At 59.1% G+C, this 18,434-nt stretch overlaps 1 protein-coding gene across 1 annotated transcript; it reads left to right on the top strand.

Annotated features, from left to right (window-relative positions):
• The first annotated feature begins 8,728 nt into the window (after positions 1–8,728).
• On the top strand, positions 8,729–14,827 carry MAT2A (methionine adenosyltransferase 2A). Its single transcript, XM_074981944.1, has 9 exons — positions 8,729–8,886; positions 9,784–9,861; positions 9,986–10,108; positions 10,271–10,383; positions 10,497–10,640; positions 10,831–11,049; positions 11,453–11,635; positions 12,191–12,324; positions 13,216–14,827. The coding sequence occupies exons 1-9, from the start codon at positions 8,796–8,798 to the stop codon at positions 13,316–13,318; spliced, it is 1,188 nt and encodes a 395-aa protein (XP_074838045.1). The 5' UTR covers positions 8,729–8,795; the 3' UTR covers positions 13,319–14,827.
• Positions 14,828–18,434: the final 3,607 nt, after the last annotated feature.

Below are 18,434 nucleotides of genomic sequence, written 5' to 3'. Positions count from 1 at the left end.
CGCGTGGGACCCGAGCAGGCTGCGCGGTGGCCCCCAATCAGGCTGGCCTCACCTCAGCTGCCTGGCACTCCATCTCCCTTCGCCAGCTCTGCGCCTCCCTCTCCACAGCCCTGGCCGACATGGGACTCTGCTCTCAGGCATCCCCACCCAGAGGTTAGTTAAACGTTAGTTAAGTTAAACCCGTGAACCCCACGTGAGGCATAGGTCATCCACAGGGCTCCTCCACCTGGTTCTGTCTTGGGCAATGGCCTCAACCTGGCCCCATGAATATCCCAGTTCTTGTGCTCCCGTGACTGTAGATCTCCATGTTATTCGGGGTCTTCCTCAGCCGCGTTGCCCCCGAGGATTCCATTTCAGGGCACGCTGAACAATGCTGGATGGGGGTGTCCTCAAAGTACGTCCCAGCCATCCCTATTTTCTCCTTTTTATTTGGCTCCCCGCTGGCTCTTGGCCTGTTCGTGTCCACAGATGTTCGTTCGTGACTTTGTCTTGCCAGCTTATTTGTAATATGTACCTCAGGCATCTATTCAAAAACGTCTGCAGTGTGTGTGTTGAGGCTTTTGTGGTGTGCTGTGATTCACAGGCACCCAGCAGGACGGACTTTACGTTTGAATTGAAGATTCTCAGCTTTGTTTCGACAGAGACGTTGCGCGATCTCCAGATGGGCCACAGAGTTTGAAATGGTGCTGTGACTTTGCCAATCCTGGATTTGATGTCTCGGTCAGAGGGGTTCCCTCTTTTTTCACCAGCAGCATGGGACTGGCTCCTCTGCCCTGCGAGGCTGTACGGGTCGGCTTCCTGGGGACAGAGCTGTGTATCTACTGGCCACAAATATTGTGCCAGGGGCTATGGGAGGTGTTGAATGCAAGCTGAGGATGCCCTGAACCTGTGCGTGGTACTGATGTGTCTGTATCACGTTGGAAGGTAAAGTTCGAGATTTTAGCGCTGTGAGCTCAGCCCCAGCCAGGGCGCTGGGCTGAACAATGGGGTGGAACCAGGTGCTCAGACACTGAATCCACATCCCAGAGGCTCGGGACTTGTCGATGGGCTGCAGCCCACTGGTCTGGTGAGCTGGGCTGAGCAAAGGAACTGGAATAGGATGCCAAGGCCTCATCCGACCGGCCGTGGCAATGATGGGGGTGCAGCTGGCCAAACCAGCGACCAATGGCAGCGTGCCACAGCAGCTCACCTGGGTTAGACCCTCGAGGGCCTAATGGGAAGAGGAGAAGGCTTTGTCCTGGGACAAAGGGAGAACCATGAAGCTGACATAGCAGAGGCCATCATGGACTGGATCTTGCTTCTTTGTTCTGGTTCCTGCTCGAAGGATCCCTGCCCCAGCACGCTGCCTCCAGCTGGCCAAATCTAGAATCCTCCAATAGTGAAGACCACATAACCTGGACTTCCAGAGCCTTTCAAGTATCTGCAGGTACCATCACAGGCTGCAGCCCCAGCTATAACTGATGTATGTAACGCGTCACTTTCGCCATTTTCCTCTTCGTCTGTTCCTTTTTGTGAATAAACCCTTAGATGTTTCGAGCGAAAGGATTCGGGTAAGCGTGTTTTTCTCGGGTAAGATCCAAGTATGGATTGACCAGGGACCGCGGCTGGACCCTTTGGGGCCCGGAAGAATCTGTGGTGAAACAGGTTTAATAACCCGAGTTGGGGGTGGTTGGTCCGGGCTGGTACCGCAGCTGGGAAGCGTGGGGGTTTGCTTGTGTGGCTTCTGGCCAGCCAGTGGGGCTGGCAGAGGTGCCGTTGCAGCCGATTGGCCTTCCCTGAGTGAGAAGGAAATCCCAGCCTGAAGCTGTAAGTGGTCCGGATTTAAGCAAATTTCCCCGGCTGCACCCAGAATCCCTGTCCTATTACACAGGCAACTGCTTCCTCCAGGTATCTCAGACCAGGGGATTCCCAGCGAGCGACCCTGCCTCCAGAACTGACCCCATGGTGCCCAAGGCAGAGCATGACCACACCTGCTATTCGCTCGGCTCCCTCTGGTCAGGACCCTGCACAAGCCCACGGCCCAGCGTGGCTGCCTACAACTCACCACTTGCTCGCACGGTACGAAGAACTGGGAAGACTGTGCAAAGGCGTGACCCACTGACACCTGTCCTGGCAGTAACAAGCCCCAGGCCCATGCCTCCAGACCCCCATCAGCCGCCGGGGGCCATGAACCAGGCTGCAACGCCAGCCAAATCCAGACGCTGCTTTTGCTGTAGGGTGATTAAAACCTAAGGGGCCGGCACCAGGAAGACTTCAGAGCCCTGAATAAGCAACCCCTCACCTGCCGCCCATCTTCCTTCCATGGCTGTACAGACACCTCATCCCTGTTCCCCACCCCATTAACCTCTTCCTCCTCTGAGGTCTCCCCAGGACACGCCCAGGGTTCTCGCTAAGTTTTTCCATCCATGGGTGGAATAAATGTTATGCGCACTGAGGTGTTTGCTGATGCGCACCACCAACAGGAGCACACACTGCCGGCTGAGGGCGCGCTGTGAATCACCTGAATCTCTCCGGGTGGCCACCCACGTGCTCAGCTAACAGAGAACACTGGACACGTCCCTAGACCCCGAGCCCCCTGCCCTCGCCTGGATGCAGTGGCAACTCCAGCCCAAAGGCGCACCCTCCTGCTGTGCCCGAGGGTTACTAGACCCTGGCTGTGCGACTTGGTTCCAGCGTCTGGGTCAAGTGCTTCAGCTCCCGCTGTGGTGATGGGTGGTGAGGAAGAGGCGGAGAAGGACGCCTGCTCTCTTTCTCGTCTCAGCAGTGTGGGCCACAAGGGTGCCCCGGAGGATGCGCAGCGGCTGGAGGAAAGTGCATTTCTGTGCTGTAAAGCAGGTCTGGCGAGGGCTTCCAGGCCTGAGGCGGCACAGGACTGGGAACACCACAGCGGCGCTTCTCGGGGGAGACGCCTCAGAGACGTGGACGGCTCCCTGGTGGGACGGTAGCACGCCCCTAGCAAAGGCACCCGGCTCGGAACGCGCCGAACCTGCAAGGAGCTGGCGGGTGGGTCGCTCAGTGCAGCGAAGGGCTGGAAGCAAATAGCAGCTGTGCAGAAATACCAGCTCAGAGCGTTAACGCTTCTCAGGCCAAGACTCCTGGACACCTGCTTTTGTGTAACCCCCGCAGCCGAGTCCTGCACACTCCTGGGGATGCAGAGACCCAGACAATGCCATGGGGTGCCACGGTGAAGTCTGCGGGACAGCCGCTCGACGGGCTTTAGAAAGGGGGAAGAGAGGCTGGATTAGGCCAGGCCACGACTCCGGCAAGAGACAGCATCAGAACTGGGGGAGCAGATCTCACTGCTTCCCGCCACCCAACGGCAAGGCCACAGCGACCGCCTGCACAAGCCAGCTCAGGGCCCGCGCCCAGGCCACTGCGTCTACCCACCCCCAAGCAGCACTCGGAGAAAGAGCCGCCGTCTGCATGCGACAGCAACGGGAAGCTGGGCTGCTGGCTGCACGCTGGCTCCTGGGCCCAAGACCAGCCCCGTCCAAGCCTAACCCCCTTTCGGTTCGGCGCATAAGCACCCAGGAATTGCCCTCTTGGATTAGCACGCACAGGTGCCCTCCTTCCAGGGAGGGCACTGGCTGGGCCCAGCTGCCAGATGGCCTGGAACATTGCGTGCTCCCACGTCAGCTGCGTGAGCAGACCCAGGGAGACAGACGTAAGCAGCAGGCGCACAGGGAGAGGGGGCTGGGCTGTCCCCCCGTGCTGAGAGGCATCCCACACCCAGCCTGTTGGGAGTAGGGCTGGAGCGCTGCCCAGGGGGTCTGGGGAAGCGCCACACAGACCAGCGAAGGGGCTGCCCCACGGGATTGCAAACAAGTTCCCGGGCCCCTGGAAAGAGCCACCGACTCTTACATCAGCCGGGCAGAGGAGCGGGTAGGAGGCCAACACCCGGCCTTGGTGACCTCCAGCGAGAGCAGGTCTTACCGCTCCCCGAGGCCCTGAGAGCAGGGGCAGGGCCTGGAAGGCCCCTGTGTGCTCCTGGGCGTGGGTCAGGGACGCTGTGCCCTGCTGGGCTGGGCCGGGCTGGGCCGCCTCCAGCTCTGGTAAGAGTTCAGCTTCATTGCATCAGGCAGGCCAGAATAACAGGGCCGAAGCGCCCACGAAAGGTTGCAAAGCGCGGGGCCGGCTCCTGTTCTGGCCGTCGGCAGATGAGCCTGGCCCAGGAGCGCTCCGAAGAGGAGTCCGGAACTTGTCCATCTCCGTAACCCTCCCCCCTTTTGTCCCCGCCAGCCCCGGGGGGTGACTTGCACGGGCACGGCTGATAAACTGCCCAGCACTGTCCTGCAGCTTCCAGGAATGGAAGATTAATCTTTAACGAAAGCTGATGTCAGGGGATGAAACATCCAAGACCCTGTCTGACCTACACGGGCAACTCGGCCTGCAGAACTGGAAGCCCAGAGCCTGGGAAATCTTGATGGCCCCAGCCGCATTCCCTGTAAACTGAGGGCTTGCCTGGCCACCCAGAAGTGGGCCCACTGCCATGCGGAGCTGGCAGCACGGCTGTCTATGGCGGGTGCAGAAGAAAATGTGCTCTGTCTGTGGATGGAAAAGGTCAGCAGGAACATTGAGCGCCGAGGGGGAGGAAAAGGACGGCCTAGTGGTCACAGGGCCAGCCGAGCAGCTGGCAGCTACAGGTTGTGTGGGAGGCTGGGCTCCATGGTCCCCCTCCGTACACGGGGGTAACAGCCCTGCTGCCCAGCAGGGTTTGCGAGGGGTGAATGCGTTACAGGGTGTGAGCTGTGGCCAGTAAAAAATCCCTGGTGCCGTTTCTGCCGTGTTCACCCCCAGCTCCTACCTGGGCCATTCCCTTCACACCCAGCTGCAGCAGGCACCAGCCAGCCAATGCCAGCCACCAAAGGCACGTCTGCCCCTGTGCCTGCTGCGTGCCTCCTGGCCCACTCCCAGCTCGCCCTGCCCCTGCAGCCGGGCCAGAGTCTGCCAGCAGGAGGCGGGGGTGACGCACAGCCAGGCAGGCTGAGTCTATGCAGAAGGGGACCCGCCGGCCATTACAATGCTGAGATCACGCCCTCATGTGACTTTGAGTCACCGGCGGTCGCTCGGCCTCTGAACAATTAGCCGTGGTTTGCTTTCCTATCGGCGAAGGCCATTTGAAACGACCCCATTAGCGTTCAGGAGCGCTGCTGGACGCTTTTCATCTCTGCATCCTGCACCTGGCTCTCGTCACCGAGCTGTCCGTGAAGTGCTGAGTCACTCCCAGGGCGGCTGGGGAAACCGAGCTTCCCTCCCCAGCCCTCAGATAGCGGAGACAGGTTATGAACACGGCGGGGGGACTCTCCCCCAGGCCCAGGGCGCGGCAAGACCGGCCGGATGGAACCCCCACTCTGCCGTGAGGGATGCCAGGTCCCCCGGGAGGAGAAAGGGGCCAGGCTGGAACTCTTTGGGGCGGCGTGTGCTGAATTGCACCCTCTCCCCGCTTTTAGACCCATTGAGACTGGGTCGCAGTCTCCCAGACTGGACTCCCTTGCAGCAAATGGCCTCCAGTCCGAGGTACCGGCAACCCTCGCCGCCCAGGCTGGGCCAGAGCAGGGGGCAGCCAAAGAGCTGTGTACCAGTTGCAGGAGCCCCAGGGCCAGCGACAGGGCAGGCGGTGAGAGGACCTCAGGGGAGCCCATGGCAAGGCATGCAGGACCCAGGAGGGGGAGGGCAGCGGAGCTCACGGCTGGGCTGGTCGGACGGGGGGGTGGAGCTCACGGCCAGGGTGGTGGGATGGGGTGGGGTGGAGTTCATGGCCGGGGTGGTGGGATGGGGGGGTGGAGCTCACGGCCGGGGTGGTGGGACAGGGGGGCGGAGCTCATGGCCGGGGTGGTGGGACGGGGGGCACAGAGCTCGCGGCAGGGTTGGTGGGACTGGAGGGACCAGCAGCGCTCATGGTAGAGTGCACCTGGGTGGCCGGCAGAGCTCACAGAAGGACCTGGAGGAACCCGAGGGCTACCCAGAGGCTGAGACCTCGGGCTAATGGATGTAACAGCAGGGGTGGCCCCCAGGTGTAGAGAAGCTGGGTGCAAACTGGGGGGTGCTGCAGCACCCTCTGCACCCCTACTTCCGGCGCCTCTGGTGTCAGCAGAACGACTGCGCGGCTACTACAAAGTTCTGGAGATCAGCCCTGAGCCGTTGGAGATTTTTGCCTTCAGGTCATCAGGTGGAAACAGCTGGTAGCTCTTTGGAACCATCTGTGGTTCCTCCACGTCCTGGCTGCATAATATTAGCAGTACAGCTGCTGGTGGGGCTGGCACGATGGGCAGAAAGAGAGAGAACAGGATGCAGTCCGCCCCCTTTCACGACTACGATGGAGAATCCCCCAGATCTGTGAACACGGCAATATGGCCACCGCTCCACGAGGCGGAGAAGGAGCTCAGAGCGCTCTGGGCTCCAGTGGCACAGCTCATGTTAACACCCGACAAGTAATCAGACACCAGGCCAGTGGCGGAACCCCTGGGCTACAGATCAAACAAACAAGCTGAAAGCACCCATCCGTACCAGGCCTCTGGAGTTGCCCTCATTCCGCATCTGGCTCCTCCCGGGCTTGCGTGCACCCTGCCTTTAGAAGCAAACCGATAGTCTCAAGAAACGGCATTAAAACCTTTCGCTGCCTCGCTGAGCACGCTGAGGGCAGCAGGTAAAATACGGAAAAAGGTAGAAAGGGAAGAGAAGCCGTTTTGTTCTCCTGGCCCTAGCCCCGTTTCGGGCTGGATTTTGAGAATTTGTGCCATGGGGACATCACGTCTGCCTTAAAAATAGGGCCTGGGATGTAAATAGCGACATCTCTATCCAACTCTTTCTGCTTGTTGCGAGCGTCCCCCTCACGACCGAGCCTTTTCTTTGTCCAGACTCCTCATTTATTCAGCCAGTCCAGGGATCTGTAAACACGGGCCAGGCAATGGGTTGTGTGCGTGTCAGCACAGGAGCGAAGTCAGCCAGGGCGAAGCGCTAGGGCGATGCAGACAGCAGCCTTCCGAAGCGCATTTCATGGGGAACCTTTCGGCTGGCCTCCTCCATCCGTCAGATGGCGAAATCAAAACGTGGTTTGCTGGCCAGGCAAGCCGGGGAGTCCTGCCAGTACAACCCCAAGCGCCTGGTGGGAATTTGAGACATAGGACACAGCTGCTCCAGGCATGGAGAATCTCCCTCCTGGCTCCTCGTCCGGGGTGTTAAGGTGATCCCACCCTAAGAGGAGGAAGGTCATTGGCCTCAGTTCACCACAGCAGGCAGCTTTTGGCCAAATGCTGCCCTTACGGCCTCACTGCCGTGGCCAGGCAGTGCTCCCTATGGGCCTGGCTCCCCTGGATTGGGGCCTTACTCCAACCCAGGCACCCACAGCAGTGCTAGTACTCTATGCAGCCTGGACGCGCAGTGGTGGGGGGCATCCCCTCTGCATGGGGGCTGCACTCACGGGCTACAGGGCAGGAGCTGTGTGGGGGCAGGCCCAGGGCAGGGAGTAGCAGGAATCAGGGAGGAAGGCAGGGGAAGGGGTGGAACTGCCCCCAGCACTCGCAGGCCGCAGGAGGGCACGGCTGGGAGGTAGGGAGCAGAGTGGGCTGCTGAGGGGTCGCCAGGGAGCGGAGGGGGGGTGGCCCAGACCCCTGCTGCCGGCCTCTTGCGCTGGGCTAACCCCGCAGGCTGCCCCACTCGGGAGCGTGGGCGAAGGGGTGGGATGGGATGGGGAGAGAAGGGCTGGGGGTGAGAGGAGAGGGGGCGGTGAGGGAGGGGAGCTGCGAAGGGCTGGAGCGGGGATGGGGGGGCTGTCCTGGACCCCACACCCTGCTAGGGACGGCCCTGCTGGCCGTGGGGCTGGCCGCCAGAGCCTGAGGCGCCCGCCCCACAGCAGGCGGCAGCGCGGTGACTTGGAGCGGGGCAGGATGCTGGGCAACGATGGGGGGGGCAGGAGACAATGGGGGCAGCATGGAGGGCAGCAGACAATGGGGGGCAGCAGACAATGGGGGCAGCATGGAGGGCAGCAGACAATGGGGGGCAGGAGACAATGGGGGCAGCATGGAGGGCAGCAGACAATGGGGGGCAGGAGACAATGGGGGCAGCAGACAATGGGGGGCAGCAGACAAGCGGGCGGGGACGGCAGCAGCGGGGGGTGCGATGGGGCGCGGGGGGGCACGCAGGGAGGGGCTGGGGTGAGGGCGGGGGCGGTAACGCGGCGGGCGGGGCCGGAGCGGGGGCACTGGCGGTGGATGGGGGGGCGAAACCAAAATGGCCGCCCGAACGAGTCCGGCCATGAGGCGCTCCGCGCGCCCGCCTCCCTCCCCCGCGCGCATCGCACTGCGCCTGCGCCAGGCGCGGCCCCCGCCCGGCTCGCGGCTGCCACCGCTCCCCCGCCACCCCGGGACGGGGAGCGGCTCACGTCGCGCCTGCGCGTCAGCGCTTCCTGAGGGGGCCGCCGCCGCGAGCTGGTACCTTTTGTCTGGGCTCAGTCCAAACACAAGAGCCGCGGGGGGAGCTCGGCCTGTGCTGCCACCCGGGGCCGAGTTAGGAAGGGGATTTATCGCCGCCCCTATGAGGAGCGCCGAGGAATGCCCTGGCTCCTGAGCCGGGCGGCGGGTGCCGGGGGGGGGTTATTATATAACGTCTCCCCCCCTCCTCCGGGAAGTGGTCGGGTCCGAGTCCGCGCGGCCCGCCCTGCGACTGGCGCGTTCGCGGGGGGAGGGGGCGGGGCCGAGGAGCCTATAAATAGCGGTGCCTCCACAGCGCTGCTCTCATTCCGCCGAGGCCGGTCTCGCTGCAGCGTCCCTTCGCTCAGTCCCGCGCGCGCCGCCGCCATGAACGGGCAGATCAACGGCTTCCACGAGGCCTTCATCGAGGAGGGCAGCTTCCTCTTCACCTCCGAGTCCGTCGGGGAGGGGCACCCGGGTGAGCGCGGACGGGGGGGGCAGCGCCGGGCGCGCGCCGCGGGGCCCGGGTTGCGGGTGGGGGGGGGGGAAGGAAGAGGATGATGACGAAAGCTCCCGGGCGCGCGCGCGCCGCATTGCGGGCTCCGGCGGGCGGCACGTGGGCTGCGCGCGGGCCCGCGTCACGTGGGTCCGGCTCCCGCGTAAGGCCGGGCCCGGAGCGCGTGCTCCCATCCCCGCAGCGCGAGGCGGGGCTGGACCGGACCGGACCGGACCGCGGGCCCTGCCCGCCCCCTCCCACCCGCAGGCTGGGGCGGGGCCGCGCGCGGTGCTCGGGCTCCCGCCGGGATGCGGAAGGTCATTGCCAAGGGCGCTGCGCCATTGTCTGCCGCCGGCGGGCTCTGCGCGCCCAGGCGGGGGGGAGGGGGGTGTTGCCGGGGCCCGTGTGCGGGCGGGGGTCCCCAGCCGGGCACCTGTGCAAAGCTGCTCCCCCCCCCCGCATGCGGGCGGCGCGGCTTGCGCGGAGCATCCGGTGGGAGGGACGAGCCGGGGGCGGGCGAGGCTCGGTTGTGCCCCGCCAAAACCCCGTCCCGTAGCTACGTCAGAGAGCTGCATTCAGCGGCTAAATTTAAGTCCTGACATCCGTGTAACCTGATCCCGAAAGCGCCACGATTTATGCGGTTCCACCCTGATAACAATAACCTGCCTAGCACAGGGCCGGCGCAGCATCCCCGGGGCAGGAAGCTGGTGTGAGATAAGGCTTCTGCCCGGGGCGTGGGGTGGGAGGCCACAGCTGTTGCTTTCTGCTTACTAAATTGTGGGGAGTCTCCCGGAAGTGGCCGAAGTTCAACATGCTGAATGGAAAGAGGGCTGCGAAATGCGCTGTGCAGTGAAAGTCTTTGGTGGTTTCTCTTTTCAGATAAAATCTGTGACCAAATCAGTGATGCTGTCCTGGACGCCCACCTTAAACAAGATCCGGATGCCAAAGTCGCTTGTGGTGAGGATACCTAGCCTTGGAAAAGGGAGAAATTGCCCCTGTTGGATGCCCTGTGTTCCTGTAGGAGATCTATTTCTCCATGGGTGATACTGAATCTGATCTGTCTCCTTTTACCCTCTTCTAGAAACAGTTGCAAAGACTGGGATGATTCTTCTGGCTGGCGAGATCACATCTAGAGCTGCTGTTGACTACCAGAAAGTTGTGCGTGACACAATCAAACATGTTGGTTATGATGATTCTTCCAAAGGTTAGTGTCTCTGGCCGCTTGTTTCTCTGGGTTCAGAAGGCTTTTGTTTCTAGCCTTGAGCGAGAGACTTGGTTCTTGTATCTGTAACACATGCGATACTTTTTGAAGCTTCAATTGCATAGTGCAGGTGTTCTGTGAACCTGAAATTCTGTTCCATGTTAGGATTTGACTACAAGACCTGCAATGTGCTGGTAGCCTTGGAGCAGCAATCCCCTGATATTGCCCAGGGAGTCCATCTGGACAGGAACGAAGAAGATATCGGTGCTGGGGACCAGGTTCGTGTGCTAGTTGTTAGCTTGTGGAGATGGCTTGTCTAGTTTATGAGACAGTAGTTAACGCTTTTCAGTTGCTGGTTCGGTTGTCGTTTGACTCTTTTTCTTTTCTGTAGGGCTTGATGTTCGGTTATGCTACAGACGAAACCGAGGAGTGCATGCCTCTGACCATTGTCCTAGCGCACAAGCTGAATGCCAAGCTGGCGGAGCTGCGTCGCAATGGCACTCTGTCCTGGCTGCGACCTGACTCGAAAACTCAGGTATGTTAAGCCTTGTCGTACAGCTCCAGTAACGGGCAGGTGCAAGACAGCCTGGCTGCCTGCTCGTCAGTCTTTGGGGGAGAGGAGCTAAACTTGGGGATGTTCTTGCTCCTGCTCAGCACTGGGGGGTTCTGCTGCAGATGTGGCTGTCCCTGATGTGGCTTGCTTCTGGTCTGGGGTGTAATTGCAGGTGACTGTGCAGTACATGCAGGACCGTGGTGCTGTCATCCCTATCAGAGTCCACACGGTGGTCATATCCGTGCAGCACGATGAAGATGTCTGCTTGGACGAGATGAGAGATGCCCTCAGGGAGAAAGTGATCAAAGCTGTTGTGCCTGCAAAATACCTGGATGAGGATACAATCTACCACCTGCAGCCAAGTGGCCGCTTTGTCATTGGGGGTCCCCAGGTAAGGCTGAGATGATCCTCAAGGAATGGATTTGCAGGTGGCTTATCTACATGAAAGCACCCAAGGTGGCAGTCTTCCAGTTACCCTCCCTGCCCCACCAGCGTGTGTCCTAGCCAGGCTAATGCGGACCCCTGGTGCAGAGTCGCGAGCCAGTTCTCTTCCAGAACTAACGGCTCCGCAGAGATGAGCGGGGTCAGTATTTGTCAGCAAACGAGCATATGGTAACTAGAAGTTGCCATGGGTACAGATACACTTGAAGTGAAACCAGCCGCTCTTGAATGGAGAAGCACGGTGAGGGGCGTTCATTTGAAAGCCCTGTGCTCACGGATTTTTGGAGGGGTCTTGTGATTTGACTTTTGTGGGTGGCTGTTGTCAACTGACCAAAGGGAATTGTTAATTCCAGGGAGATGCTGGCTTGACCGGCCGGAAGATCATTGTTGACACCTATGGCGGCTGGGGTGCTCACGGAGGAGGTGCTTTCTCGGGGAAAGATTACACCAAGGTGGACCGTTCTGCTGCTTATGCTGCCCGTTGGGTAGCCAAGTCCCTTGTTAAGGCTGGTCTGTGCAGGAGAGTGCTTGTCCAGGTATGGCCAACCTGCTGGCTTGGTTAAATGAGCTTCGATGTAGCAGTGGCTGGAAAGGTTTCACCCTTAAAACTGTCAGTCAGCGATGTTGGCACTGTCGTGGCAAGGGAAAAGGGTGTGTGTGTGGCAATAGTGGAACTAATCCGTCTCGGCACAAGCTGAAAAAAGCTGAGTGACTGACGGTGGTTGAATAACTGGAGTTTGCAGAAGGAGTGGCAAATGCTATTCCTGGGGAGCAGCCATACCAGTGAGTAATAACTTGGGAGTGCTGTAATCTGTACAGCTGGTGCTGTGTGGGCATCCCTGCCAGAATAGGCTAGAGGTAACATGAAAGGGAGGCCCAGGAATAGTTGGTAACGTGAGAAGGGGAGCTTGGGCAAGGCAGAGTAATATGAATGGTTAACAGCTGCTGGCTCTCAGTAGTTACTGTAAGTGGGGTGTGAAATGAGGGAAGTAGTGGGGGGTGCAGTTTGTGGCTAGATGAGGCTGGGGTGAGAGGGTGTTAGGCTGGGGGCCCCAGGTAGTGGGCTGAGGCGTTATCTCCTTTGCCCTCAGGTTTCATACGCAATTGGAGTGGCCCACCCGCTCTCCATCTCCATTTTCCACTATGGCACTTCTCCAAAGAGTGAGCGGGAGCTGCTAGATATTGTGAAGAAGAATTTTGACCTGCGCCCTGGGGTCATTGTCAGGTAAAGAGGGTAATGCATGCAGATGGGGCGGGGGGCGGGGGAGAAGCTCCCTGCTTGCTTGAAGGACTGGGGTAGACATAAAGTATAGATGCTGCTAGAACGGATTCTTGGCTGTATCACACTGGAGTACAAGTACCCTTTTCCATGCTGGTCTGCCTGGAGTAGCTGACCCTTTTCTGTAACCAAACAGGTGGCCTTTGGATTAAGTCTCGGCATTAATGATGCTTGAAGGCAAAGGTGGCCTCCAGCCTGGGGGCTTAAATGCTCCTGGGTTCAAAATCTAGGGCTTTAGCGCCTAGCCATCTTAGCAGCGCCTTTGGGTGCACTCGAGTTGGTGTGTTGTGCTGCTGTTTGCATTCATGCCTGTTTTGCAACCTGTGCTGGGAGCATCAGCTTTAAAGTCAGAATCAGCCATTGGGCTGAGACAAGAGCTGCTTAAACAGAAGAGAATAAGTGGTTCCACCAAACGGATCACCAGGTGCCCTGTAAGGGGTAAGTATCACGATATCCTGCGAGACTGGACACTTGTGGTTTCTCAGGACGAGTTTGGACTGATGCGCAGCTAGCTGAGCGTCCTAGGACCCCGGCTCAAGAACACAGCCTGAGAAACAACAACTGGTTTTGAAAACACGTGAGAGCCAGGGACGAACGGTTGTCACTGAATGAATCCTGTCGCAGTTAGTCTGGTTTTGTAGCCAGCTGGGAAGTGTCCTACCCTCCTGTGCAGCATTGTGTAGTTCCAAGCTGGCTCCACCAAGGGGTGTATGTGTGTCCGTGACTCCTTCCCGCCGAGCTGTGGGGGGGACCCACCTGGAGCATCTGAAAAGTGTCTTGTTTTGCTTTGCTTGCGATTGAATGCTCAGTATTAAGTTGAGGACTTGTATATTCTAGGGATCTGGATCTGAAGAAGCCCATTTATCAGAGGACCGCAGCCTATGGCCACTTTGGTAGGGACAGCTTCCCCTGGGAAGTACCCAAAAAGCTAAAATACTGAAAGTGTTAGGCTTTTCTCCCCAGACCTGTTGGCGTAGGCTACAGAGAAGCTTTCAGGCTCTGGGGGGAAGAGCCCCTTTTCCCTAACATTATCCTGTCCTCCTGTGCAGCTCTTACTCAGCAAACTTTGTTCATTGCCGTGACTAGTCGTTCTCTAGGGGCCACAAGTCAGACTTGCTCCCCCGCTACTTCTGGCGTTGTGCTCGCTGTAATAGTGGAATTGGTGAGCACAGGCCATCTGTGTAACCGCCTAGAGATGAGCAGATGTCAGTGTGTCATCTAGTAAATGATGCTTTAAGATTGGACCCATCCTATGCCCGAGAACCCTACCTGAAAGTCTGGGAATTGGGGTGAGTTTCCCCTTCAGATGCTGACTGAGAAATGGTCCTTGCAACATGCACGTGGGATCTGTGGTTCGTTACAGCAGCTGTCCAGCCCTACCCCTCGTGGGCAGCATGAATTTTGTGGTGTCTTAAAGAATGTAAAGCCCCCTCGTCCCTGTAACCTGGGCAGTTGACTGTAGCTTCTGTCTGGGTGTGCTCCCCCGTAGCAGCCCAGCCTTGCATGCAACACAAGTCCCGCTGGGCGTGCCAGCCCCGTGCATTTTTTAGTCAAAAGCAATCCTTGCTCTGCCCATTTGTGGTGTTTTATGCTCTTAGTTCCCTCTGGAGTTGCACCAGATTTTAACCTCTCTGCTTCCAGCTGTCTTTCTTGGAGGACGTACGTAATAAGGTTTTAAAAAAAAAAAAATCAATCCTATGCATGGTTTCAGCACTAGCCAAGCCTCACCATCTAACACACGGGCACTTGGCCGCCTGGGGGTGTGCTACAGAGAAGCCCCCAGGCTGTACCCAAGGTCTGTAGGCTGCACACTTTGGTACCAGAGTAATTTTTTTCTTTATAAGAAAGCTGGAGAATTCCACACTGCACAAAACTCCTCCTGGGTTTTTAAACTTTGTTTTATTTTCAAAGCCAGGTCCAATTTGCGCTCTGAACAGCTGGCGTAGCTACAGAGAAGCCAGCTTCCTTCAGAGCCACAGGTGCATTTGGAGGGGAGGAGAGGTGGCAAAGTAACCCTTCATACTTGAACATTTTTTCTAATCGCTTATTTATTGTGCTCTGGGTCAGGGTGTGAGTACAGAGAAGCCCTGGGCTCAGGCAGCAGCTTTTTAATACTTTTTTTGGACACCATGATTCCTTGCCATGTTTCCAGCATTCCCTGATAGGCCAAGGTGTCCTACAGAAAAACCTTGGGTCACACCTACAGGGGGTCTGGCTGGTGTAAACATAAGGGAGAGGGCAAAGCTAGGGCAACTGGCCATGGGAGAGGCTGATTTGGCTGGTGTTGTACAGAGAAGCCAGCTTGTTTACACGCTTAGCCCGTGGCCTCTGCCTTGAGTGGAGAGTGCCTTGCGTGATCTATTTTTCTGGAGGTTTATTACGTATGTCTGGTTCTTCAAATCCCACCAATTAACTGAAGATCTGAATAAAGTGCTAGGTTCTACTCTAACCGTCTCTGTGCAGAACTATTCCAGAGGGAGCCTTGGGTTCAGCTGTGCTTGGATTGGGTTGAGTCACGTGGAGGTGGTGACTGAGGAAAGGGCGATTGCACGCGGGCTGGGGTGGGCGAGGAGGGCTTCCTTGAGGCTAATTGTTCGCCCTTGCATGGGGGAGAGGAGGGCTTTGTTTTGGGGCTTGGCGTTTCTCTCCTACCCACCTCAGCCGTAATTCCCTGTGCCTGCGACAGGGCGGCCTCTGTTGTGAACTGCCCCTTCCCCCTCTACGGATCTCATGGTGTGGCCCAATAGGTACCTGTACCACTCTGGCCAGGGTTCCCTTGTAGCCCTGGTTTGAGGTCTCAGGTGCAACCAGCAATTTGCACGGTGGCCGGAAACGGAAGGCCCAGCTGCTGCTCCCTATTTGTAGTACTGCCTTGCACTGGTGCCGCAGCAACAGCAGTTACTGGGGGGCAAAAGCAGCTGCTATGATTTAGCCAAACTTCCGGCAGCCTGAGGCTTGCAGAGGATGCTTGTTTGTTAACCCATCAGCTGACACGAGCTTCCTTGGAAAAGCTGAGTCATGGCAGCTCTGGCTGGCTTCTTCCTGGTCTGCTTGTGCTAACAGGGTTGTTACCTTCAATGGGCTGGCCTTGGCAATGTCTGTATTGCCGTACTGTGATGCAGTGGTGAGGCTGGGGCCATGGGTGAGTCACCGGGCTTGTTACATCCAGAAGAGCAGCATTTCCTACGTTTTATAAAGGGGAAGCTTTCGGAAGTTTTCTGTGGGTTAGAATGATGCGGAAAGTGCGGTCCTGAGCTGTGTTCCTGCTAATCTTTTCCTGCTGTCTGTGCACAGGATGAAACGTACGTGCCCCACTGGTAAAGGTAAAAACAAACAGCCCTGGCGGCGGGGCACTGGGCAGCTTACTGGGAACGCTGGTGCTGAACGGGCAAAGCTCACAGCCCTTGGCTCTGTGCATGGCCCAGGGCTCTGGCTAAGTGTGAGCCTGCTGCTGTCCTAGGAGCACAAAGTGCATCCAGCTGCTGGGAGACCCTGATGCTTGGAATGGGTGTTCCTGGGGAGTCGGGGGGGGGCTCCCCTATTGTCGATTTGTTGCTGGGAGCAGTGGGGATGAGGCGGGGGAGCAGCAGAATCCAGCTGTAATGTGGTTGTTTCAAGTTGGCGTCCCTTGTGGTTCGTATCTCCTTGGCTTGTGGATGTGCTACCCTGGGACCCCACGTGCCCCCCCCCCCCGCCCCCAAGCAGCCACTGCCTGCCTGGCTCGTGTGTGGCAGTCTTAGTAAGGGCTGGGGTGAACAAGTCACCCCACGTTGGCCGAGAGCTGGTCACCGCTGCAGTGCAGCTTGTGGTGTGACCCTGCCGTGCTGGGAGCAGAGCGTTAGCCTGAGAACCTGCAGCAAACGGGATCTGTTTGTAGGCAGAGCTGTGCGAACTCAGCTGACCCAGCCTCATGCCCGTACACACAGTTGGCTGCCCCAGGCTGGCAGGAGCTGCTGGGCCTGGCTGGGGGTTTGCTGGGTTGGAGCCAGCTGCTGGCAGGGAGGGGGTGAAAACAACTGGAGGGTGATGAGGCTAAGCAAAGCAGCAGCTCTTAACACGTGTCAGGCAGGGCTGGTGCTGCAGGAGTGGGAGCCGAGTGCCCAGAAATGAGCTGGTCCGTGGTGCCTGGGCAGGTGCCTGTATCTGCTTCCCAGCTAGGAGATGAGCCCTCCCTGTGTGGGGGTGGGGGTCTTTGAGAGTGAAGGTAGGAGAGCCTGGGGCTGCCTATGCCTCACATAGGCAGGAGCATCCTTGCATGGGGGGAGAGTTCAGCAAGGGAGGCCGGAGCTCGGTGTCAGCCGGCAGCGCCGAGGGGGTTCTGTCCCCAGGGCTGGCTGCAGCTGGTCCCCACTCCTGCCTGGCACCAGCTGTAGGCTTTGGAACCCTTTTTACAGGTGAAGATGGGGGGCTAATTCTGGGGGGGGGGAGGTGGAGAACCCTGGGTGATGCCAGTGTCAGGGTGGGATGCTGCATGGCCGCTGGAGGAGACATGGCGGCTTTACAGCAAGCAGCAGCCTCACAGGATGCAGGCAGCACTTGGGTGAGGCCGTCTAACCAGCAGCTGCAGTTGCCCAGGAGGCCTGGGAGGTCCTTCAGCCAGCCCCGCAGAGCATGTGATTGCTTATCGCCAAGCCTGCTGCTGAGCAAAGGCTGGGGAAGGAGGCTGGTGGTGGTGGGCGGGGGATGAGTTCCCGCCCTAGGGGAAGAGGTTGGGTTCTGTACCAGCCCTCCTGCCCCTTCCCAGGACAGCTGAGGGGCAGCCTGGCATGAGAGAACTGGGGAATGGGCTAAGCCAGCTGTTGAACAGCTCCTGCGTCAAGGGCACCAGCACAGCCCTAGGCAGCAGAGAGATCTGGGTCAGGTGCTGGAGGAGGTGTAAGCAGTATGGGGAGGGTGTTTAAATAGGCAGGGCTGAGTTGCTGCCCTGCTGGCAGCCTGCCAGCACCCTCCTGCCTGCTCTAACTGAGCCAGCCACTGCCGCAGATCCAGAACTAGATGGCCAAGGGCCAGGCTCTGCTATCTGAATGCTGCTGGGGCCCAGGCTGGCTGGGGCTCCCAGAAGAGGCAGCTGGAGGTGGCTCCCACAGCTGCTGGGCAGGCACAGCAGTAACACCATGCTGCTCCCCCTGCTGCAAGCTAAAGCCTTTAAGCTGCTTGCTCAGTGCCAGCTTCCTGCAAACACGGCTTGAGGGAGGTTCCTGGCTGGGGCCTGGCTCAGTCCTGCTCCCCATCCCTGGGGAAAGGGGGCAGCCAGGCTCCTGGCTAGCACTTGTCACTGAGCCTGGGAGCTGCCGCAGTCGAGAACCTGTGGGGTTTTGTTAGCAGGAGGGCAGCTTTGTGTCTCAGCAGGGCTGGTACTGTCCATTCCCCAGGCACGAGGCTGGAAGCTGGCAGAAGTGGTGAGTGCCTGGCCCAAAGGACTCCTGCCCTGCCTGGAGGGGGAGGTTTTGCTGGCAGCATTAGAGAAGGGCTGGCTGGGGCTGCATGGCTCTTGTCCTAACCCAGGCTGCTACCAGGGCCAGGCTGCTCAATAGCTCAGGCCCAGGGCTAGTACAGCAGTGTCTCAGGGTACGGTGCCTTTTCCAGAGCCTCAATACTGCTACCCTCTGCCCAGGCACCTCTGCAGGGAGCTGGCAGCACATGGGGGCACCCACACAGGAGACAGCTGGTGCTGGGATCAGGGCAGCAGCCAGGCAAGGCTGCTGCCAGCTCTGGCCTCAGCTGCAGGACTGCTGGTGTGAGGAAGGGCAGGAGCTGCCTTTCCAAGGGTTCAAGGCAGGGGGAGGTGGGGGGGAGACAGGGCTGCTGCCCCCAGGCAAGGCAGGATTCCTGCTCAGCCACTCGTGCTGGGGAAGAGGGAGAAACTGAGGCAGCCAAGCCCACAGCCCACTTGAGGAGAGGGAAATGGAGCCCTGCCTAGCTCAGAGATGCAGCAGGGACCTGTACTGGGCATCGCCCCCTGCCCTCAGAGCAGGGCCTATGGCCCCCTCAGATTTGTCTTAAACCCCAGACCTGTGCCAGGCCCTGAAGGGCCAAACTTCATCCCCTCCCTGACA

Source organism: Carettochelys insculpta, chromosome 31 (genome assembly GCF_033958435.1).
Source record: "Carettochelys insculpta isolate YL-2023 chromosome 31, ASM3395843v1, whole genome shotgun sequence".
In the NCBI taxonomy this organism is placed as follows: Eukaryota; Metazoa; Chordata; order Testudines; family Carettochelyidae; genus Carettochelys; species Carettochelys insculpta.
Note: the sequence above shows the minus strand (reverse complement) of the source record. Positions and strands in the feature narration are given on the sequence as shown.